General features: G+C 40.5%; 2 protein-coding genes across 2 annotated transcripts; both read left to right on the top strand.

Moving 5' to 3' along the window:
• Window positions 1-986: 986 nt before the first annotated feature.
• On the top strand, window positions 987-2,972 carry LOC110934059. Its single transcript, XM_022177253.1, has one exon. The coding sequence runs from the start codon at window positions 987-989 to the stop codon at window positions 2,970-2,972; it is 1,986 nt and encodes a 661-aa protein (XP_022032945.1).
• Window positions 2,973-17,858: 14,886 nt separating this feature from the next.
• Window positions 17,859-20,055, top strand: LOC110937590 (WRKY transcription factor 22). Its single transcript, XM_022180034.2, has 3 exons — window positions 17,859-18,417; window positions 18,692-18,802; window positions 19,228-20,055. The coding sequence occupies exons 1-3, from the start codon at window positions 17,966-17,968 to the stop codon at window positions 19,673-19,675; spliced, it is 1,011 nt and encodes a 336-aa protein (XP_022035726.1). The 5' UTR covers window positions 17,859-17,965; the 3' UTR covers window positions 19,676-20,055.
• The last annotated feature ends 1,544 nt before the right edge of the window (window positions 20,056-21,599 follow it).

Genomic DNA, 21,599 nt, shown 5'->3' with positions numbered 1-21,599 from the left:
CATGCTTGAAAGACTCATCCCATGTTTGAAAGACTCATCCCATGCGTCCGCGGCCATGCGTCCGCAGACTCATCCCATGCGTCTATGGCCACGTGTCTATTTTTTATTGGGATAGGGTTTCTCCCCAAGGACTCATCCCATGCTTGAAAGACTCATCCCATGTGAGTGGCCTTCCAAGAACGCATGAGGTGGCTAGATTGGTAATTTGATTAAAGTCTTGACTAGATTGGTAATTTTCTCTAAAAAAATATATATATATCTTCTTCAACAACCACCACCTCCATCATCACCCCACCTCCACCACCACTGCCCAACAACCACCGCCTCCACCATCACCCCACCTGCACCACCACTGCCCAACCCAACCCAACTCACTCTCCCATCTCTCTCTCTCTCTCTCTCTAAACATTTGTATCTCCGTGAATCAGCAGAGCACCAAACTCCGGCCACTGTATCTATGGTGCATTTACAGCAGTGCATTTATCGTTACTCTCAGGTGGTTTCAATCACAACAGAGCACACTGACATTCATCATTTAAGGTATTGTTTCCATCTTTCTACTCGTCTTGTGATATGTGAATATACTACAGGGTCTTAATTGTAAAATTGTAACAGTTGGGGGGTTGTTATGGGATAATAGTTACTGTTAATAGTTGTTAAGACAGTTAATGACAGTTGTAATAGTGTACTTAAGGAGTGGAGTAATAACAGAAGAGTTAGTTGGTTGTGAAATCCTTCTTGTTATCTTTCTCTCTCTAATTCTCTTTCTCTCTCTAACATTCACGTATCAATTGGTATCAGAGCTCTCCGATCCTCGGAAGCTCCATTATCGATTGATTGGTCCGTTTGATTCATTAGAATCAGTCATTGTTCGATTGATTCAGTTCAATTCGATTCGGAATTGATCATTGTTCGGTCAATTCTATTCGTATTCTTCGTTTCATCACTCAAAATTGATCATTGTTCGATCAATTTGTTCAGCAATCATGACAACAACAAGAGGTCAAACTGAAATTGAAAAAACTCTGAAGGAGCATGCGAATTCACTGCTCAAGATTGATGCATTCATGGCAAAAACAGAGCATACCTTCAATGATTTCAAACAATTATTGGAGAAATTGGTTAACAATAACAACAATAATCATTTCGGTTCCAGCAACACAGATAATACCAATCAAGATTTCAATAATTTCAATCGGAATGATAGATTCTTTAGAATGGGGAAACTGGAATTTCCAAAGTATGATGGTTCCGGAGACGTTGAAGATTGGGTGTGTAAGTGCGAGCACTTTTTTGATGTGGATGATACTCCGGAAAACTACAAGGTCAGGTATGCTGTGATTCATTTGGAAGGAAGAACTATTAAATGGCATAATAATTTTGCAAAAACTAGGCCTATTGCTAGTGTTTCATGGGCAGAATATGCTAGAACAATCACTGATAGATTTTCTAAGCAATTGTTTAGAGATGCTATGGGGATTCTATCCTCTACTGTACAAGATGGGGAGTTGGAAACTTATTGTGATGAGTTTGATGAAAACTTGTTAAGGGTAACTATAGCAGAAGAGTATGCAATTAGTCTTTTCATTAAGGGTCTTAAACCTGAATTAGGGGGTCCAGTTAGTATGTTTGATCCAAAAACCATGAAAGAAGCTTATATGTTGGCAAAGAAACAGAAACTTGCTAATGATAAAATGAAATCCCAGTTTAAACCTTCATTCAATTCTAAACCAACGTCTTCCACATTTATACATAATCCTAAACCTATATCCACCTTCAAACCACCAGTTAACACATCGCACTTACCATTGTTACCTAATCCTCACCCCAATCAGAAGTTGTCTGCCACTAGAAGATTGACCAGTAGAGAAATTGAAAATAAAAGGTCAAAAGGGGAATGTTTCTGGTGTAATGACAAGCTTACCCCTACCCACAAATGTCCAAATAAACAATTGTTTGTGTTAGAAGTGGTTGATGGGGAAGATGAGGGACAACAGGATGGGGAATATATGACTAATGACCCAACTGCTGATGTTACTCAGGATACAGTGATTGACACTACAGTGACTGATCCTCTTATCTCTATTCATGCCTTAACAGGTATCCCTTCTTTCTCTACTATGCAAGTAGTAGGCAATATTGGTACAAAAACCTTACAAATACTGATAGATTCGGGGTCTACTCATAATTTCATTGATGAGAAGTTGGCTGTTAAGTTGGGGTGTGTAATGAAAGACATAGAGGGAATGAAGGTGGGAGTAGCAAATGGTTCTCAGCTGTTATGTGTGAAAGTTTGTCCAGGATTTCAATGGCAAATGCAGGGTTTGTGGATGAAAGCTGATGTACTAGTATTACCACTGGCCAGTTATGACATGGTATTGGGGGTCCAATGGTTGTCTTCTCTTGGGGATATTGTGTGGAATTTTCAAGATTTAACTATGCAGTTTCGGGTAGATAGTAAGGTTTACCAATTGAAGGGAAGTAATACTAATAGAGTCTCATTATGTTCGAATAAATTGATGAGTCATCTATTGACATCACAGTGCAGTCAAGTTGTTCAATCTCAACTGTTCAGTTTACAACAAGTTGAGGGTGATGAGCATTACCAACATAAGGCAGTGGTTTCTAATGGGGTAGCTGATAGCAAGATTCAGTCCTTATTGCAGGAGTTTGGGGATGTTTTTGCTACTCCTAGTTGTTTACCACCATCTAGAGCTTATGATCACAAGATTATTCTTAAGGATGAATCCATGGTTATTAGTCAAAAGCCGTATAGGTATCAGGCTGCACAAAAGGATGTCATAGAGAAGGTGACTAAGGAGTTACTGGATACAGGAGTTATACAGGGCAGTACCAGCCCTTTTGCAGCTCCTGTGGTGTTGGTTAAAAAAAAGACGGATCTTGGCGAATGTGTATTGATTATCGAAGGCTTAATGATGCAACCGTTAAGAATGGGTACCCTATACCTCTGATTGAAGAACTGCTAGACGAATTGGGGGGAGCTACAATATTTTCTAAGCTGGATTTAAGGTCAGGATACCATCAAATCAGGATGTACCCTGATGATGTACATAAGACGGCTTTTAGGACTCATGAGGGTCACTTTGAGTTCTTGGTAATGCCATTCGGCTTAACCAATGCTCCGGCTACCTTCCAGTCCTTGATGAATCATACTTTTAAGGAGTTTTTGAGGAAATCAGTCCTTGTATTTTTTGATGACATACTGGTATACAGCAAAACGGTAGATCAGCACGTGATACATTTAAGAGAGGTCTTGACTGTTTTGAGAGAAGCTAAGTTGTATACGAGACTTTCTAAATTTGCATTTGGAGGAGTGACTGTAGAATATTTGGGTCACATTATTTCAAAAGAAGGGGTAGCAACTGATCCAAAGAAGATTGCAGCAGTCAAACAATGGCCACAACCTACCAATGTCAAACAGTTGAGGGGTTTTCTCGGGTTATCAGGGTACTACAGAAGATTTATTCGAGCGTATGGTGTTTTAGCAAAGCCATTGACTTCTCTTTTAAAAAAGGATAACTTTGTATGGACGGAGGAATCTACAAGTGCTTTTGAAAAACTTAAAGAAGCAGTTTGTTCACCGCCAGTTTTGACTCTTCCAAATTTTGATAAACCCTTCGTGTTAGAAACTGATGCTTCTGCATTAGGGATTGGGGCTGTTTTAATGCAAGACAACCATCCATTGGCCTTTATCAGCAAAGAACTATCTCCCAGGCAGCAAGCTTTATCAGTATATGAAAAGGAACTGTTAGCTATCATCTATGCAGTCAAATATTGGCACCACTATTTGTCTGTCAGCCGTTTTGTTATCAGAACAGATCAAAAAAGCTTGAAGTACCTGCTAGAACAGAGGTTAACTACACCCTTACAACATGCTTGGCTCTCCAAATTGTTGGGATATGATTATGAAATAGTGTATAAAAAGGGGGTGGAAAACCAAGTGGCTGATGCATTGTCTAGAGTCCAAAGTCCATCTTTGTTTACTATGTCCTTGTCTACATTGGATGGCACTCTTTGGGAACGAATTAAGAAATCTTGGCAAGAGGATGGTGTGATTAAAGGAAGGATACAAAAATTGATTAAGGGAGAAACTGTAAAAGGATATAAGTGGGATGGGGAAGTATTATTAAAGAATAACAGGGTGATAGTGGGAAATGATGAGGAATTACAAAGAGATATTATTAGGTTGTGCCATGATTCAAGTATGGGAGGGCACTCGGGTGTACATGCCACTACCCAAAAGATCAAGGGCATGTTTAAATGGAAGGGATTACATAAACAAGTTCGACACTTTATTCGAACCTGTGATGTGTGTCAAAGGATTAAGTCTGAAAATGTAGCATATCCTGGATTGTTGCAACCTTTACCTGTTCCAAAACATATTTTTTCCGATATTTCAATGGATTTCATAGGAGGATTGCCTAAGGTGCAAGGGAAGGATTCTATTATGGTGGTGGTGGATAGATTGACTAAGTTTGGTCATTTTATTCCGTTGGGACATCCTTATACAGCTGCTGGGGTTGCTCAAGCTTTCATGGATAATGTTTTTAAGCTGCACGGATGGCCTCAAACCATTGTATCTGACAGAGACCCCTTGTTCTTAAGTAGTTTTTGGAAAGAGTTCACTAAAATGCATGGTATACAGCTGAACATGTCAACTGCCTACCATCCTCAATCTGATGGCCAGACTGAAGTGGTTAATAGGTGCATTGAGTCTTATTTGAGGAGCATGGCACTCAGTACTAAATTGCCTTGGATTAAATGGTTAACCTTGGCTGAGTGGTGGTACAATACAAATTACCATTCCTCAATCAAGACTACACCCTTCCAGGCTTTGTACGGGTACCCACCGCCTATTTTTGTTCCCTATATTCCTAAGGATTGCACTATCGCAGCTGTGGATCAATTGTGTGTTGAAAGGGAACAAACAATTAAACAGCTGAGACAGGCTTTGTTGGTCGCCCAGAATCAGATGAAACAAGTGGCAGATGGTAAAAGAAGTGAACGAGAGTTTGATGTGGGGCAATGGGTATATTTGCGATTACAGAATCACAGACAGCATTCTCTAAGGAAACACACAAATAGCAAATTAAGCCCTAAGTACTTTGGGCCATTCCTAATCTTGGAAAGGGTTGGTAAAGTTGCATACAAGCTAGACTTACCGGCGGAAGCACAACTTCATCCTACCTTCCATGTGTCGTTGTTGAAACCAGCAAGAGGTGATCATTCTACTGTTCTTCCTTTACCAGTGCAATCTCGGTTCTTGTTTTATCCAGCTGCAGTGGTAGATCGGAAGATGGTTAAGAAGAATAATCGTGTCAGTGTGGATGTGTTAATTAGTTGGAAGGGCGTTGAAATTGTTAGGAATTGGTAATTTTGGGGACAAAATTACTTAAAGAAGGGGGTATTGATATGTGAATATACTACAGGGTCTTAATTGTAAAATTGTAACAGTTGGGGGGTTGTTATGGGATAATAGTTACTGTTAATAGTTGTTAAGACAGTTAATGACAGTTGTAATAGTGTACTTAAGGAGTGGAGTAATAACAGAAGAGTTAGTTGGTTGTGAAATCCTTCTTGTTATCTTTCTCTCTCTAATTCTCTTTCTCTCTCTAACATTCACGTATCAATTGGTATCAGAGCTCTCCGATCCTCGGAAGCTCCATTATCGATTGATTGGTCTGTTTGATTCATTAGAATCAATCGAACAATGACTGATCGAGCTAAAAATCTCCTCGACCTTTAGAATCATCACCTATACAAATTTACACCAACTATCCCAAGAAACATCTATATACTTTGATCTATTTTTAAACCACAAAAACCCAAGCGACTTAATCGAGCTAAAAATCTCCTCGACCTTTGGAATACCTCCGCAAAAAACCGCCTCATTCCTAGCCCTCCAAATCAGCCAACAAGTGATAATGACGATACCTTGAAAAGCCAGCTGATACTTCCCTTTTAATCCACTGTGAAGGTGAGCTTGAAGGATATCTTTAAAGGAAAACGCCATAAGAAAAGGAACCTTACACCAGTTGCAAACCTTCATCCAAACCGCCGTAGAGAAACCACACGCCGTGAACAAATGAACCGCCGTCTCATCACCCGCTTCACATAACGGACAGCACACCTCGGGAATCTGAATATTTCTTTTAGACAGCTCCACCCTAGTAGGCAGCCTTTCCATCTCAGCCCTCCAAGCGAACACATTACATTTAAGGGGAATCCACTTGCACCACACCCAAACAAACCTATCTCCCACGGGAAAAACAGGATCCAAAAGCCGTTTAAGAGAGCTGACGCTAAACTCCCCCGCTTCGCCATCCACCCAACTCCACTTATCACACCCTTCAGAAAGCACAACATCACGAAGGAGCGAACATAAGGACAACCATTCCGCTAGCTCAACGGAACTAGACGGCGTTCTCTTCCATTGCCACGCCGCCCCTGGATTGGAGATAGGCAAGACAATCCGACTCCGGATGACACACCTCTTATCTAACTCTAAAGCAAACAGATTCGGAAAACGAATCCTGAGTGGATCCTCCACCAGCCAAGGATCCAACCAAAAACGCAAATCCTTACCGTCTCCAACAACCCCTTTCATAAACCGCCAAAAGAAAACCTCCTGTCTAACCGGCCTAACCGCCAACTTAGCAATATTCGCCCAAACACCCCCCAGCGAAGGCTTGAAGGGAATAAATTCCCAGCTCCTATTGTTCTCGTGGATCGCAGACACAACTCTCACCCACAAGTTATTCTTTTCAGCTTTGAACCTCCAAACCCACTTTAAAACCAACGACTTATTAATAGAGCCCAACTTCCGCAACCCTAAACCACCTTTATCTACCGGGCACGCCACCCGATCCCAAGAAACCCAACTCATTTTTTTCTCCCTCGACCCACTCCACAAGAATCTTCTGATAATCGTTTCTAACTGTTTTACCACCCCCACTGGAGCTTTATATAAAGAGAAAAAATAATTAGGAAGACACTCGAGAACCGCCTTAATAAGAGTAATCCTTCCTCCCCACGAAAGGACCGAAGCCTTCCAAAGCGAAAGCCTAGACTCAAAGATATCCACAACGGGCTTCCAATTGTTGATCCGATTCATGTTGGCTCCCACTGTCAAACCCAAATACTTAAAGGGTAACTGATCCGACTTACAACCAACCAAAGCCGCCATCGAGTCCACCTCAGCAGCACTAACCCCTATTCCATAGATGTTCGACTTAGCAAGGTTAATTCTAAGCCCCGAACATATATGAAAACCTCTCAAAATTCTAACCACATTCATAATACTACTATCCGACCAATCCCCAATAACCAAAGCATCGTCCGCATAGAGCAGGTGAGACAGAATTGGACCGTTCTTAGGGAGCTTAACCCCGGAAATAGCCCCAATCGCCACAGCCTTCTCAAGGCAGCACGATAAAACCTCCATAACAATAAGAAAAAGAAACGGAGACAAGGGATCCCCTTGCCTCATCCCTTTAAAGCACTGGAAATCAAAGGTGGGAGAACCATTCACCAAAACCACTGCCCTAGCCGACTCAAGAATCCCCTGAACCCACCGACACCATAGCGGAGGAAAACCCATCTGAGACATCGCCAAGGAAACGAACCTCCAATTGACATTATCATACGCCTTCTCAAAGTCCAGTTTTAACAGACACGCTTGCTTCTTACTCTTTTTCAACCAATTAATAACTTCATTAATAATGAGAGGGCCATCCTGAATAAATTTCCCCTTTAAAAAGGCAGACTGATGTACCGAAATGACTGAGGGAAGGACCTTCTTAAGACGATTGGCTAGAACCTTAGAGATGACTTTGTTAATCGCCCCAACCAGACTTATCGGCCGATAGTCACTCAGACTTGTCGGATCCTTAACTTTCGGAATAAGCGAAATGAAAGCCGAAGCACAACCTCTACTCACCGCTCCCGAAGAATAAAAGTCATTCAAAACCTCCACAAAATCAGACTCGAAAATCTCCCAAAAAAACTTAATAAACTTAAAATTCAGCCCATCCGGACCCGGAGCCCGGTCCCCTCCACAATCTGACACAGCGGCCCTGATCTCCTCCACCGAGAAACGACCGACCAGCGAGTCTGCCTCCTCCGGACTGAGTTTCTTGATATTATCGCACACGACTGACGGCCTAATTTTCATCTCCTCCTTAAACTTATCCCGAAAAAACCGAAATACGTTCTTTTTTACCAACGAAGGCTTAGAACACCACGACCCATTGATACGTAACCCAGGGATCCAATTGCTAGCTTTCCTGCAATTAATCATAGAATGAAAAAATTTGGAGTTCTCATCCCCCGCTTTAGCCCACTTAACCCGAGACCTCTGTTTCAGGTCTTTAGTTTTATTCACCTCTAATTCATAGAGTAGCCGTTTATTTTCAGCCAAAATCCACTCCTCCTCCTCCCCCAACTCTCTATCCTCCATGAAAACCTCCAACTCCTCTAATTCCGATCTAGCCTTAGCTTCCACCTCTCCTTCCTGCTTCAACATCTCATCCCTCCACCCCTTAACCCGGTTCCGAATAAATTCGAACTTTTTTAACAACCGCAAATCCGCTGGCCCAACCCACTCAAAAGAACTAGCAGCCGATCTAACCGTCTCCTCAAAACCAGGGCGGCCAATCCACGAATCGAACACCCTAAAAGGCTTTGGGCCGAAGTTGGAATCTTTAGTGATAAGCACAAGAGGACAGTGATCCGAAAACTCCTTAGGCAGGACTCTCAGACACGCTCCAGGCCACTGCTCAAAAAACCCAGAACAAACAAGCATCCTATCAATTTTACTCAATTTTCTGCCCTCGCCTGCCCATCTCGTAAATTTCCTATCTTTCATATTATACTCAAGAAACCCGTCATTGAAAATGAAAGAATTGAACAATCTCGCACAACTATGATTGAACCGACAGTTAATCCTTTCTTCCGGAGACCGCACCGCATTAAAATCACCCAATAAAATCCATAAACCCGGAGCACCACTGATCTCTCCCAGTAACTTATCCCATAAAACTCTTTTACCTGGAGTATCCTGTGGAGCATATACATTAACTACATTCACCAACTACCCATCCCCCTTCATCTTACCGCTAATAATAAGAAAATTCCTGTCCTTCACCACCCCTACCATATCGAAAAAGCTTTTATCCCACATGCTAATTAACCCCCCTGAAAGACCAGACGACTCCACCCACTCAAAACCAACATCTTTCCTCCCCCAAAATTTCGAAACAGTCATGCCATTAAGGGACGAACATTTCGACTCCTGAATACCCACAAAACTAACACCAAATTTACTAATAATCCCTCTAATCCACCTCGCTTTCTCATCACCCCCTAACCCTCTAACATTAAGAGATAAGAAATTCATGATCGAACAACATTATTACCTTTGTTCAAGATAACCTTCTTCACCAAATCTTCTTGATTGTTCAAATCCATACCCACCCGGACCGCTACCTGAACCGTAGCCCTAGCTTCCATATCCGACGCCGAATCCCGCACAGCATCATCACCCATAGTCTCTCCAACGCAACCCACTGAACCAACCGGATCTTGGGGACAAAAAGACGGCGACGCCTCTGAATTCGCCCTATGATTTAGATCGATAGGAAACCCACCTTCCTCCCTCTCCTGTGTATCCACCGACTTCCTACCCAAGACTGCACCAGTAGAACAACTATTCTCCTTATCTTTGTTAATACCCAATAATTGATCCAGTGAAAAAGGGTCACTATCCTCTCCAAACTGGGCTCTATTTCTTTTAGAAGGCCTGGCCCGCTCACAAGAATCACCCACCAAAGATGGGCTCCCACCAATATCCAGATTATGGCCCATCCCTGAATTTTTTCTATGCCTTTTTGTCTTCTTGCGAGCCTTGAAAGAAAAAACACCTTGATTCCTTACCCCACCTCTTCTGACATCCTCCCCTAGATCCAAGAAAGCATCATAATTAAAAACATTCCCTAACTCACCCCCACCTTCCTTGGGAACCGCATTAGAGGCTTCAACTTCCACCGAACCCTCATTCCCCATGCACGTCTCTTCATTAACCTCTTGCCCACTTTCAAAATCCCCGGACTCCGGCATCCGACCCACCGGAGACGACGCCATCTCCGAAGAACGGGTATCCACATCTTCCTCCACCACCCTCACACAATCCGGAACCCACTCTTCCTGCTCCTCTCCGACCCAAACCCTGTAATTCCTGTTATTCCACGAAATCTTCACTTCTTCACTAATCCGCTTCACCTCTCCCACTAGCACTCCCACCTTGTTAACTGTAAGAACCTTGTCGCCCGCACCAGCCGCATCAGTATACAATACTTTCCCAAAAAGGCCTCCAACCATCTTAACCACATCAGGTTCAAGAAGATGTAAAGGAATCCCGAACACTTTCAACCATGCAACCCGATCCATAGGCATTGACTGACCTTCCCATACACTAACATTTGACATCCATGGACCCCAGATATCCCGAGAGTCCACGAACTTCCTAGCCGCTGCTCCATCTCCAAAAGAAACTAATAAAGTTAATCCACCCAAGTACTGAATTTTATCAAACTTAAACTTGGCCAACCGGAGAAGGCGATCAAAATCCACCAGAGTTTCTAAGTCCACTGTCCTCCCCACCACAGCTAACCCATACAACTCCTGGAACGCAGCGGTCTCAACCGAAACCACCACCGATTTAAGACCCAAAAAATTCTCCACCTTCTGCCCATTGCCCGAGCCCCTGCTACTACTCCCCACCCCCTTTCCAGCCCCCAAAACATCACTGTACGACCTCGAATCTCTGAAGTTGAACTCCCTAAAAACCCCACCCTCCTGAACCGGCTTACGCACCTGCTGATCACCCCCTTGAACATTGGACTGACCAGAGTTCTCGACAGCAAACTTCGCTATATTAACCTTTAACTTGAAGTCACCCATCCTAACACCCCGCATCTCCTTTTCCAACTCGAGCTTGTCCTTAACATTCTTAAAACTGGCGAAACCAAACCTACTCCCCGTTTTGTCCCTTTTCTTTGCCACATACGTACCCGACAACTCTCCAAAACTTTCCAAACAGCACCTCAGTTCCCAGGGAGTACAACCTTCCGGGAGATTGGAGACGAAAAATTTAGTGAGGTTCAAACCCCCACCGGAGTCCATAGACAGCCCTCACAGAAAAACGAAGAAAAAAGATAACCAGAGAGACACCGATGAGACGCAAAACCGTGCTAACAAACTCGTTATGATCAGTCGGCCGATAAACCAACGATCAATCACTGGCTGTTATACACCGCCTGCGCCGCCACCCAAGAAAACAGACCAAACGAAGAAGAAAAGGGGAGCAAAGAAAGGGAATCACCAGAGGATACAGAACTGTGCTAACAATCTCGTTATGATCACCCGGAAGAGGTTCCGACGATCAATCACCGGCTGTTATACACTGCCTGAGGCCGCCGGCAGAATAATACGAGTCATTAAAGAGAATGTGATGGTTCAAGCATTGAAAAAAGAAGTAGAGATGTGTTAGACAGTACTAGGGGTGGTTCACTAGTGATGGAATTCTATCACTCCCACTATCCAATCAATTAATGTCATGTCATCAATCCAATTTCCATCACTAGTGATAGAAATGTAGGAGGGGTGGAATCACTAGTGATGGAATTCTATCACTCCCTCCCAATTTTTTTAATTTTTTATTTTAAATTAGAAATTAACAATAAAACACTAAAATTAAAAATTTCATTAATTTTAAAACATACTACTTCAATTTCACATACTAGAAACATACAATTTGTAAAAAAATAAAAAAAAACCTACTCCTCGAATTTAACATACTAGGAACATACAATTTAAAAAAAAAACCTACTCCTCGTCCGAATCCGGAACTCCAAACCTAGAGAACCTACTAGTTCGATTAAATCGTATCTCAACCGAAAGTGAGTTTCTTCGTTACGCAATTGTAAATTGATATCTTGTGGAACTTGAACTTGTGTAGGAGGATCCGGTACCCAATCCGGGGATATTGCACGTCCGTCGTGTTTGATCAACATATTGTGCAATATGATACACGCATACACTATGCTATGTATTGCTTTCTTGGTCATCGAACGAACCGGTCGGTGTAGTATACCCTATCTACCCTTTAAAACACCAAATGCCCTCTCAACATCTTTTCTTGCCGATTCTTGCAATTTTTTGAACGCCTTTTCTTTAGCCTCGACGGGAAATGAGGGAGCTTTCACAAAAACAGACCAAGACGGGTAGATACCATCCACAAGATAAAAGCCTCGTCTGTAATGTCGACCGTTAACATAGAAAGGAGAGGAAGGTGCGGTACCATCCGTTACGCTTTGGAACAACGGCGACGTGTGCAACACATTGATGTCGTTGTTTGAACCTGGGACACCGAAATACGAATGCCAAATCCATAAATCATTCGACGCCACCGCTTCTAGTATGATGGTTGGTCTTTTGATGTCTCCCCTCACATACGCCCCTCGCAACTCTCTTGGACAATTTTTCCACTCGATATGTGTACAATCGATGCTACCGAGCATCCCGGGAAAATGCCATCTAGCCTCGTGTGCGGCATAAATACGTGAGATGTCGTGGCTCGTCGGTTTACGTAAAAACTCGTTAGAATACAACTTAATGACCGCATTGCAAAAAAATTGCAAACATTCACGTGAAGTTCTTTCAGACATAGCTAGGTATTCATCATATTGATCGGGTGGGTTACCTGTCGCTAGTTGGCGAATGGCGGACGTGCATTTTTGAATCGGCGTGAAACTTGGTTTGCCCCTCGCATCGTAACCTTCTTGAAACCATCCCTCGCTTGCCTCGATGTCTCCAACAATCTTTAAAAATAATTCTTTGGGTAAACGAAAACGATCTCTAAACGTTTCGGCATTGTATAGCGGGCTTTCCACAAAATAATCGTTCATCAAAACTTCGTTGGCACGTATACGATCACGGCCGACCATCTTCTTCTTTGGGCGGGACGACTCGGCATCAAGCTCGTTATAACGTTTTAGGTTTTACAACCTTTACTCGCCTTTTTACTACATATCACAAAATTATTTGCTGGTGATTTTTTTACGGTATGTACATTCTCATAATGTGCACACAATGTTTGGCTAATTTTTTTAAACAAGTTATTGAACTATTAACTTTTTAGAAAAGTCAGTATGGAGTGACTTATTGACTTATTGGTTTTTTCCTCTCACATACACCCTCATTGCCAAACATCATTTTGGAACTTATGACTTTTCAAGAAGCCAATAAGTTAATAAGTTGTTTCAAAAAGCTTAGCCAAACACGCCCTTGTATTCAGTAGTTTAATTATGAAAGTAGTGCGCATGACATTATAGCCTAGTGACATCTTCGAGGGTGAGATAAAGCTTAGAGACCAATTGATCCTGGGTTCGATTCTCACAAGTGTGTTTTCTCAAATTCAGGGTCGTCTCCGAATATCTTCGAAAATTTGTGGGCCTTGTGCGAAGATAAAATACGGGCCCCATAAAATATAAACTTTTAGAAAATACACAATTTTATTTAGAAAATACACAGAGTTGAAGAAAAAAGACTTTTTTCATAAAAAAATGGAACACCCAAAACTAGTTGTAGATTGAATAATATTTTAAGAAATTAACATAAATAATCATTTTTAAACTAGATTTGAAAAGTAACTATGGTTCCATTTTGATTTAATGCAACACAAAATTAATCAATTAAGGTCATTTGCATTTAATGCATATGTAACAAACATTAAGAAAAAAAAATCAACTAATAATGGAGCTATCAAGAGTAGAACCCAATGTCTATTTGTTAATAAAGTGACATGTGAACCACTAAACCATGCACCTTATCATGTCATTTTCCAATTCAGTACTTACATATTCTAAGTTCTACAGCGTAACTTTATTGAAAAAATAAATAAACTTTCGGGCCCCCAGAGGGTTTGGGCCCTGAGCCCGTCGCCCACCCCGCACCCCCTCCGCGTCGACCCTGCTCAAATTTATTGGTCCTGAGTTCGATTCTCACAATAAGGTTTTTCTAAATTTATTGGTTTTCTTTTAAATTTGTGTATAAACATTATTGACTAGTGCAGATGGATATGAACACGTAGTTCCGCTAGTGTCACCATAATAGTCTAGTGATCCATGATGAAAGCAGTATACTTTTTATTCTACGGACCGTGTATTTACTGAAATAAGTTGTATACATCATATCAAAGAGAACGTGTTGACTTTTTCTTTGTTAGACATATAAACCCAACACCCCTTGTTAAGCGTATAAACCCAACACCCCTTTGACATTTTAATAAGTCAATACAAAAAACACACAAGCCTTTTGGAGAGAGAAATATTTCAATATTACATTTAAGGTCTCTATATTTTCCCATTTTTACATTTTAGTCTATGGACTTTTAGGTATTTCAAATTTGTCTTAGTTTTCTATAATATTTGCAATCTACACTTGGGTTGTAAAAATACAGATGTTGCCCTCGAAGTGAGAATTCCAAATTGTGGATAAATAATCAACACTGGAATTTTTTTTATTGAAAGCAAACAAATTCATTAGAATGGCAATTTTCTATGGGGAATGATAAGTTGTAAAGAAAAGCAACGAGTATAATCTTGTGATTATCATTATGTGATATTAGTAATTTTTATAAATTTCTGTTTATATGTTCTCATGGTCTTAAAACTAAAACATGAAATTTATTAATAAAAAAGTATATATTTAAGTCAATGTTAAACATCTTTTATATATTTTTTAATGAAATTAATGCATTGAAATGATTTATATTAAGTAAATTTTAATAATTGAAAACAAAATAAATCAAGATTATGTCACTTTAAATGTTGTCAAGACCCACATAGTATGTAAGATCTCATACTTGATACTTGTAGAAATCTCATGTAATATCGACATGTTTAAGCTAAACATAATAATGAAACCATAGGATTACAAAATTAAGATCAATAACTTAACAACTATGATGAAGTTTATATTTTTGAATCCTTCAAACAAAACTACTAGGAATTATTGCACAACTAGCCGTAAGCCACTGAAAATACAGGGAACGATTAAACGCCTACAATTGATTATTTTATGGTTTAAAGACACAATAACTAAATTGGAAAATCAATCTTAAACATCCCGATTAAACATCTAATTAAAAAATCTCATGGTATTAAGGGGTTGTTTGGCAACTTCTGAATGGGTAAGTGTTGACTGTTGAACCAATAAGAAGATTTGAACCATTAAGTGCTAAACCAGTAAGAGGTCTTAACTATTCAGACTCATTATAATGCTTAACCATTCAGAGGCCAATGTTTGAATCATTCAAACATCTGCTCGTGAAACAAACAATCTAAATCATTAAGTGCTTAACCAATAAAAAGTCTAAATCATTAAGAGCTGAAAAAGCAACCTCTAAGAGTTGTTATCGTGTATGAATGAATATGGATAACTTAACACCCCGATTAAACATCTAATAAAAAAAATAAAAATCTCAACCCCCTTCCAGCCCAGTTGGTTCCCAAGTGGTTGGTTGGGCCGGTTCCTCCTTGGAGGTCACCGGTTCTATTCCCGGCTGCGGCGTATTGGGGGGGGGGGAGGTCGTCCCAATGATGGATCGTTTCCTACCGAGGCATGGTTCGATCCGGAGGGCAACCCGGTTTTACCCAGCTGTTACCCCAACGAGTCTCTCGTGTAAGGGCAGTATGGTTTCCGGGCGAATGTCAGTCAGAGCGGTAGCCGGGGCCCAATAGAACATCGCGTCTGAGAATGCTGGGCTGACGGGTAACCGTCCTTAACGGGTACCCGGTGACCAATGGTCCATGTACATATTGAAAATCACCATTCAAAATAAATAAATAAATAAATAAAAATCTCTATGGGATTAAGAGTTGTTACCATGTATGAATGAATATGGATCACTTTATAAAGTAAAATTGATACATATCATTGTTAAAATATAGAGAAAAATGCCCGGATAGTCCCTGTGGTTTCGTCTTTTTTCACCTATAGTCCCCAACTTTCTAAAACTACCTGAATAGTCCCCAAGTTTTCATTTTTTGTTCCCGGATAGTCCCTGGGTCTAACTTCAGTTACTTTTCTCTGTTAAAATGATGTGAAATGACAAAAATACCCTTTCCTTAAAAGGCCAAACCATAGGGACTATCCGGCATCTTCTTCATTTTTATTTATAAAACCCCACCACCACACTTCATCTTCAACCTCCACCCACCCACACCACCACCACCACCACCACCACCACCACCATCTACCCCAACTTCACCATAACCACCACTGCCACAACCATGCCCGTTGCAACCACCACCGCCGCCATCATCACCGCATGTATCATATGCTTTCTATTAATGCTATGCCCGGATAATTTGCTTCTTCATTTAAATCACCAGCAACTCACCTTCATAAGTTTTGTTACTGAAATCTGATTTTGGACTGTCTGTAACAGATAAGATCTGATAAAAATTGTGGTCATCACGTTCATAAGTTTTGTTACTGAAATCTGATTTGATTCATAAATTCTGGTAAATCGAATCTGTTGGTTGAATTTCGATCAGTTTCAGCATGTTGTTCGTGTTAATTCGATCGATTTCAGACTGAGTTTTGATTGCTTTCGGTGAAAACTGTTTAAACCGGTTGTATTTCGGTGAATTTCAAACTGAAATAGTTTGTTTTCGGTGTGTCGTTTGATGATTGCAAACCATTTCGGTGTGATTTCAATAAGTTTTGGTAAAATATTAATCAGTTTGAACAAGTTTCATTGATTTTCGGAACGAAATCTGATCATTTTGAATAAGATTCATTGCTTTCAGATTCTCGACCAGTTTTGGACGATTCGGAAAATTTTCAATAAGTTTCAGAAGTTGAGTTTATAAGAGTGGTAGTTGATTGAATTGAAGTTGATTTTGGAATTACAGATTGATTTGCTTAAGAATTTGAGTTTTTGAAGTTGTTTGTGTAGCTGAAATAGTTGCATTGCATTGACTGTTGTTTGTTTTTTGAAGAACAAGTAGTAGAGATGCAGGTGGTATAAAATGATATCAGTTTTGTGTTGCAAAAAGAATATTAGAGTATTGAGTTGCTGGTGATTTAAATGAAGAAGCAAATTATCTAGTTCATCAGCGATGGTTGTGGTGTCATCAGCGATGATGGCTGCGGTGGTGGTTGCAGCGGGCATGGTTGTGGCAGTGGTGGTTATGGTGAAGTTGGGGTAGATGGTGGTGGTGGTGGTGGTGGTGTGGGTGGGTGGAGGTTGAAGATGAAGTGTGGTGGAGGGGTTTTATAAATAAAAATGAAGAAGATGCTCGGATAGTCCCTATGGTTTGGCCTTTTAAGGAAAGGGTATTTTTGTCATTTCACATCATTTTAACAGAGAAAAGTAACTGAAGTTAGACCTAGGGACTATCCGGGAACAAAAAATGAAAACTTGAGGACTATTCAGGTAGTTTTAGAAAGTTGAGGACTATAGGTGAAAAAAGACGAAACCATAGGGACTATCCGGGCATTTTTCTCTTAAAATATATTTGTGCTGACTTTGCATTAACAATGAAACCAGTGTCCCAAAATATAGTTTTACAACAAATAAAAAAAGCAAAAAGATAAGGCCTTGGATATGTTGCCAATCACCCTGTTTTTCTCCCTCACTAATAAAAAAAAAAAAAGAAAATTCTTGTGAAAGACAGCTGCTCTTTTCTCTCTCCTGACCGTATCCCTCTTTCTCTTTCCTGCCCGTCCTTTTCCTCTCCCTCTAAAAAACATTTATAAATTGAACCTTTTCCATTTCCACCTCCAATATCCCTTCCACACCTTCTCTTTGCTTCTCTCTCTAAAAAAGTCAGCGCTTTGGTTTCTCTCTCTAAAAAACCCTGCAACAAGTCAAACAATGGAGGTTGATTGGGACTTGCATGCGGTGGTCAGAGCCTGCTGCTCCACCACCACCACCACTTCCTCAACGGCGGCAACCACCACCACCAGCACCGGAACACCTCTTGCATGGCCTGAACATGCTTACACTCACCAAAGTATAACCTTTCATGATGAGAATATTATGGGTTTTTTCCCAGATCCATTTCAAACTAGAAATGACAACAGTATTGAACAGTTTTTAAACAATCATAACACCCCCCTAGAGTTTCAAAAGTTACAGAAGCCACCTCAGTCTCCACAGAGTTTGCCAATCTCACCCCTCTCTGTTATTGGAGGATTACAAGATCCACCCCTCAACCATCATCTTTACAACCAGCAGGAGCAGCAGAAACAACAGGGAAAACAACAATCTTTTGGTTTATCTAGATGTACAACTTCTAATGCACAGAGTACAAGGTCCAAAAAAAGGTATAAACACATTTTCTGACATCTTCTCTCTGGGTCTTTGTTAAATCTGTATGCTTCTAAAATTACTGATTTTTTTTTATAAAATATTTTGGGATAGTTACAAACATGTTTTACACATAAGATTTTAAGGTATACCCACATGCAGTACTTGTTTATGCATTTATTTGATGATAAAAACAAATCTTTTAAACTTGTTTATGCATTTATTTGATTGATTTTGTTCCTAAAATATTTATTTTGTTTTATATTAATTAGGTTTATTTTTTTTTCACAGGAAAAATCAAATGAAAAGGGTTTGTCAAGTTCCTGCTGAGGGATTATCTTCTGATGTGTGGTCTTGGAGGAAATATGGTCAAAAACCCATTAAAGGTTCTCCATACCCAAGGTTTGTAATTTCTCATTTTTGTTTATTTTTATATGTTTTTTTTTTACTTCAAACTTGATTAGAAATGCAGAAAAAGTTTTCATACAGTTTAAGTTTTTCTACATTTATTTTTGCATTTTGAAAAGAAAATAATGAAAAAACACAGGGAACAAGTTATTTATTTGTTTGTTAAGATTGTAGTCTCTGATAATTGATTCAGAAAAGTTTAAAAAGTTGATCATTTTTTTTGTAAATTTCTCCATTTAATTTTAAAACACTTTATCATTTTTTATACAACAAAATGATGAACAAAAAGTCTGAAAACTTTTCATTTATTTTATTTTTTATTTTTGGCATTGATCTGGCAGCATAATGAATATCTTGATTTTTTTTTTGTATTTAATTATTAAAAATTGACTTTTAATTTTTATAATTGTGATCAACAGAGGATATTACAGATGCAGCACTTCAAAGGGTTGTTTAGCCCGAAAACAAGTGGAGCGAAATAGATCCGACCCGGATATGTTCATAGTCACCTACACCGGCGACCACAGCCACCCAGTTCCAACTCACCGGAATTCATTAGCCGGAAGCACCAGAAACAAACCCACCACCTCCGGCGGCGACGACACCACAACAAACAAACCCGTTTCATCTCCGCCGGTTTCTCCGCCGACCAGCCACTCTCCGGCGACAGAAAAAACGGAGGATAACGACAATGAGAACGACAACGACAGCGATGACGGCAACAACTTCGATATGGTAATGGACGAAGACTTTTTCGAAGGATTAGATGAGATTGTCGGAGTTAACTCCGTCGTTATTCCGGCGATATCACCGTGGTTATCAACCAATGTAGCCACCACAAGCACCACCGCAGCTGGTGGAAGTTGACTTTGACATTTTTTTAAAAGAGTGACGTAGGCATGACGGAAGGATACGCGTTTCTTCCTGCCGACTTTTTTAATTGTTCATGGCGTTTATTTTTGTTTTTTTCTTTTACTTTTTACTTTTTTTTAGAGAGAGAGAGAGAGTAAAAATAGGCTTTTGCAAAGATAGTCTTGGAAGCATAAAACGGGTTGTACGCTATGCATTGAGAAGTGTACATTGGGTTGGCAAATGTTTGTTGTTTCTTTAGGCAAATGGGTATCAAACCCTTTTGTGGGTTGATGAAGAATCTTGTCTAGTTACAAAGAACTTTTGTACATGGTAGAAGAGTATGATTCTTTCATAATGAAGAAGAGTATTGAAGAAAAAAGATTTTGATTGATTCCTTTGTTGGTTTGAGAAGTATATATTATATTATAATATTTATTATAGGGGTTTTAAAAGTTCTTTATGTACCTTGTAATTATTTATATACTATAATATATTTAGTGCGTTATGTAAATTATATTGATTTATATTTTAATAACAAACAAAGAAATGTATATAGTAAAATTTCACTTCTAAAAAAAGCTACTCATAGGTTTGTGAAGGTGAGACAAGCGCTAACATTTCATTTATCACGGAGGATGGAGAGTGTGTTCCTATTGAGGCTATGGATTCAAAATTTGATTATGTTTTAATAATTAGGTGTAAAAACTAAGAAGTTTAGCACTTAATATTATTCATTCATACGATATTGTTATTAATATTATTCATTCATACGATATTGTTAAAAAGCATAATATTAAGACTGCGTGCCCGTGGATGAAGACTGCGTGCACAGGTGTGTGAAATCTTTCCCGAAAGAGACATCTTGTGGGCAAGATGGCCTGCGGGCCCAACACCTGTTGGACGCTCTTAGCGGTGAGGGGTCGGCGACGGCCTCGGGACTGCCTACTGCCATCACTGAAGTGGTAAACCTTTGGCTAGGGGGGTTATGTCCTAAGGTGCTCGCGGATTTTGTTGCTTCGACGCCCCTAACCCCTTTATTGAAGCCTGATAATGGGATTCACCCCATTGCTGTGGGGGCAATTTGGAGAAGATTAGTCTCCAAAGTAGCAATGAAGAAAGTTGGGAAAGAAGCTGTTAAGTACTTGGGGGACTATCAATTTGGGGTGGGGGTCTCCAATGGGGCGGAGGCGGTGCTGCACAGCGCTAACAGGTTTCTTAATTCTTTTCATTCGGATGGTTCGCTGGCCATGCTTACGGTTGATTTTTCCAACGCTTTCAACTTAGTTGATCGTTCAGTTGTGCTTCGCGAGGTCCATCGCCATTGCCCCTCCATATTCCCATGGGTTCAATTTCTATATGCTCAGCCTGCTAGGCTATACGTGGGGAATGACCGCATCGGGGCATTCACGGGTGTGCAGCAAGGGGATCCCTTGGGACCTTTGCTTTTTGCCCTAGCCTTACACCCCTTAGTGCTTCAGGTGCAGGAAAACTGTAAACTCCCCTTCCATGCTTGGTACTTGGATGACGGGACAATTATCGGGGACGCTGTTCAGGTTGCTAAAGCTCTCGACATCATCGGTTCAGAGGGTCCAACCTTGGGGCTACGACTTAATATTAGAAAAACTGAAGTATTTTGGCCGACATGCAACGGGGTGAAGGTCCGACCAGGGCTTTTCCCCAGTGAGATTGAGAGGCCGGATTAAGGTGTCAAACTGCTAGGAGGGGCAGTCAGCCGTGATGCCAGTTTTATTAGTGGTCTAGCGTCTAAGAGGGCAACGCGTGCTGTTGACATTATGGGACACCTTCCCTTGTTGCGGGATCCTCAAAGCGAACTCCTCTTGCTTAGATCTTGTATGGGGGTTGCAAAGTTGCTATTTGGTTTGCGAACTTGCCAGCCCCCCTTTGTGGATGATGTTGTTTCATGTTTTGATAAAGGTTT

This window comes from Helianthus annuus, chromosome 4 (genome assembly GCF_002127325.2).
Source record: "Helianthus annuus cultivar XRQ/B chromosome 4, HanXRQr2.0-SUNRISE, whole genome shotgun sequence".
Taxonomy (NCBI): domain Eukaryota; kingdom Viridiplantae; phylum Streptophyta; class Magnoliopsida; order Asterales; family Asteraceae; genus Helianthus; species Helianthus annuus.
This window is presented reverse-complemented; position numbering and strand designations above follow the sequence as displayed.

What these genes read in the sequence shown, in the direction of transcription:
- LOC110934059 (XM_022177253.1), top strand. Translation starts at nt 987, where the DNA reads ATGACAACAACAAGAGGTCAAACTGAAATTGAAAAAACTCTGAAGGAG.
- LOC110937590 (XM_022180034.2), top strand. Translation starts at nt 17,966, where the DNA reads ATGGAGGTTGATTGGGACTTGCATGCGGTGGTCAGAGCCTGCTGCTCC. An exon ending in AGTACAAGGTCCAAAAAAAG is followed by an intron (nt 18,418 to 18,691) that starts GTATAAACACAT and finishes TTTTTTTCACAG; the next exon opens with GAAAAATCAAATGAAAAGGG. An exon ending in AAAGGTTCTCCATACCCAAG is followed by an intron (nt 18,803 to 19,227) that starts GTTTGTAATTTC and finishes TGTGATCAACAG; the next exon opens with AGGATATTACAGATGCAGCA.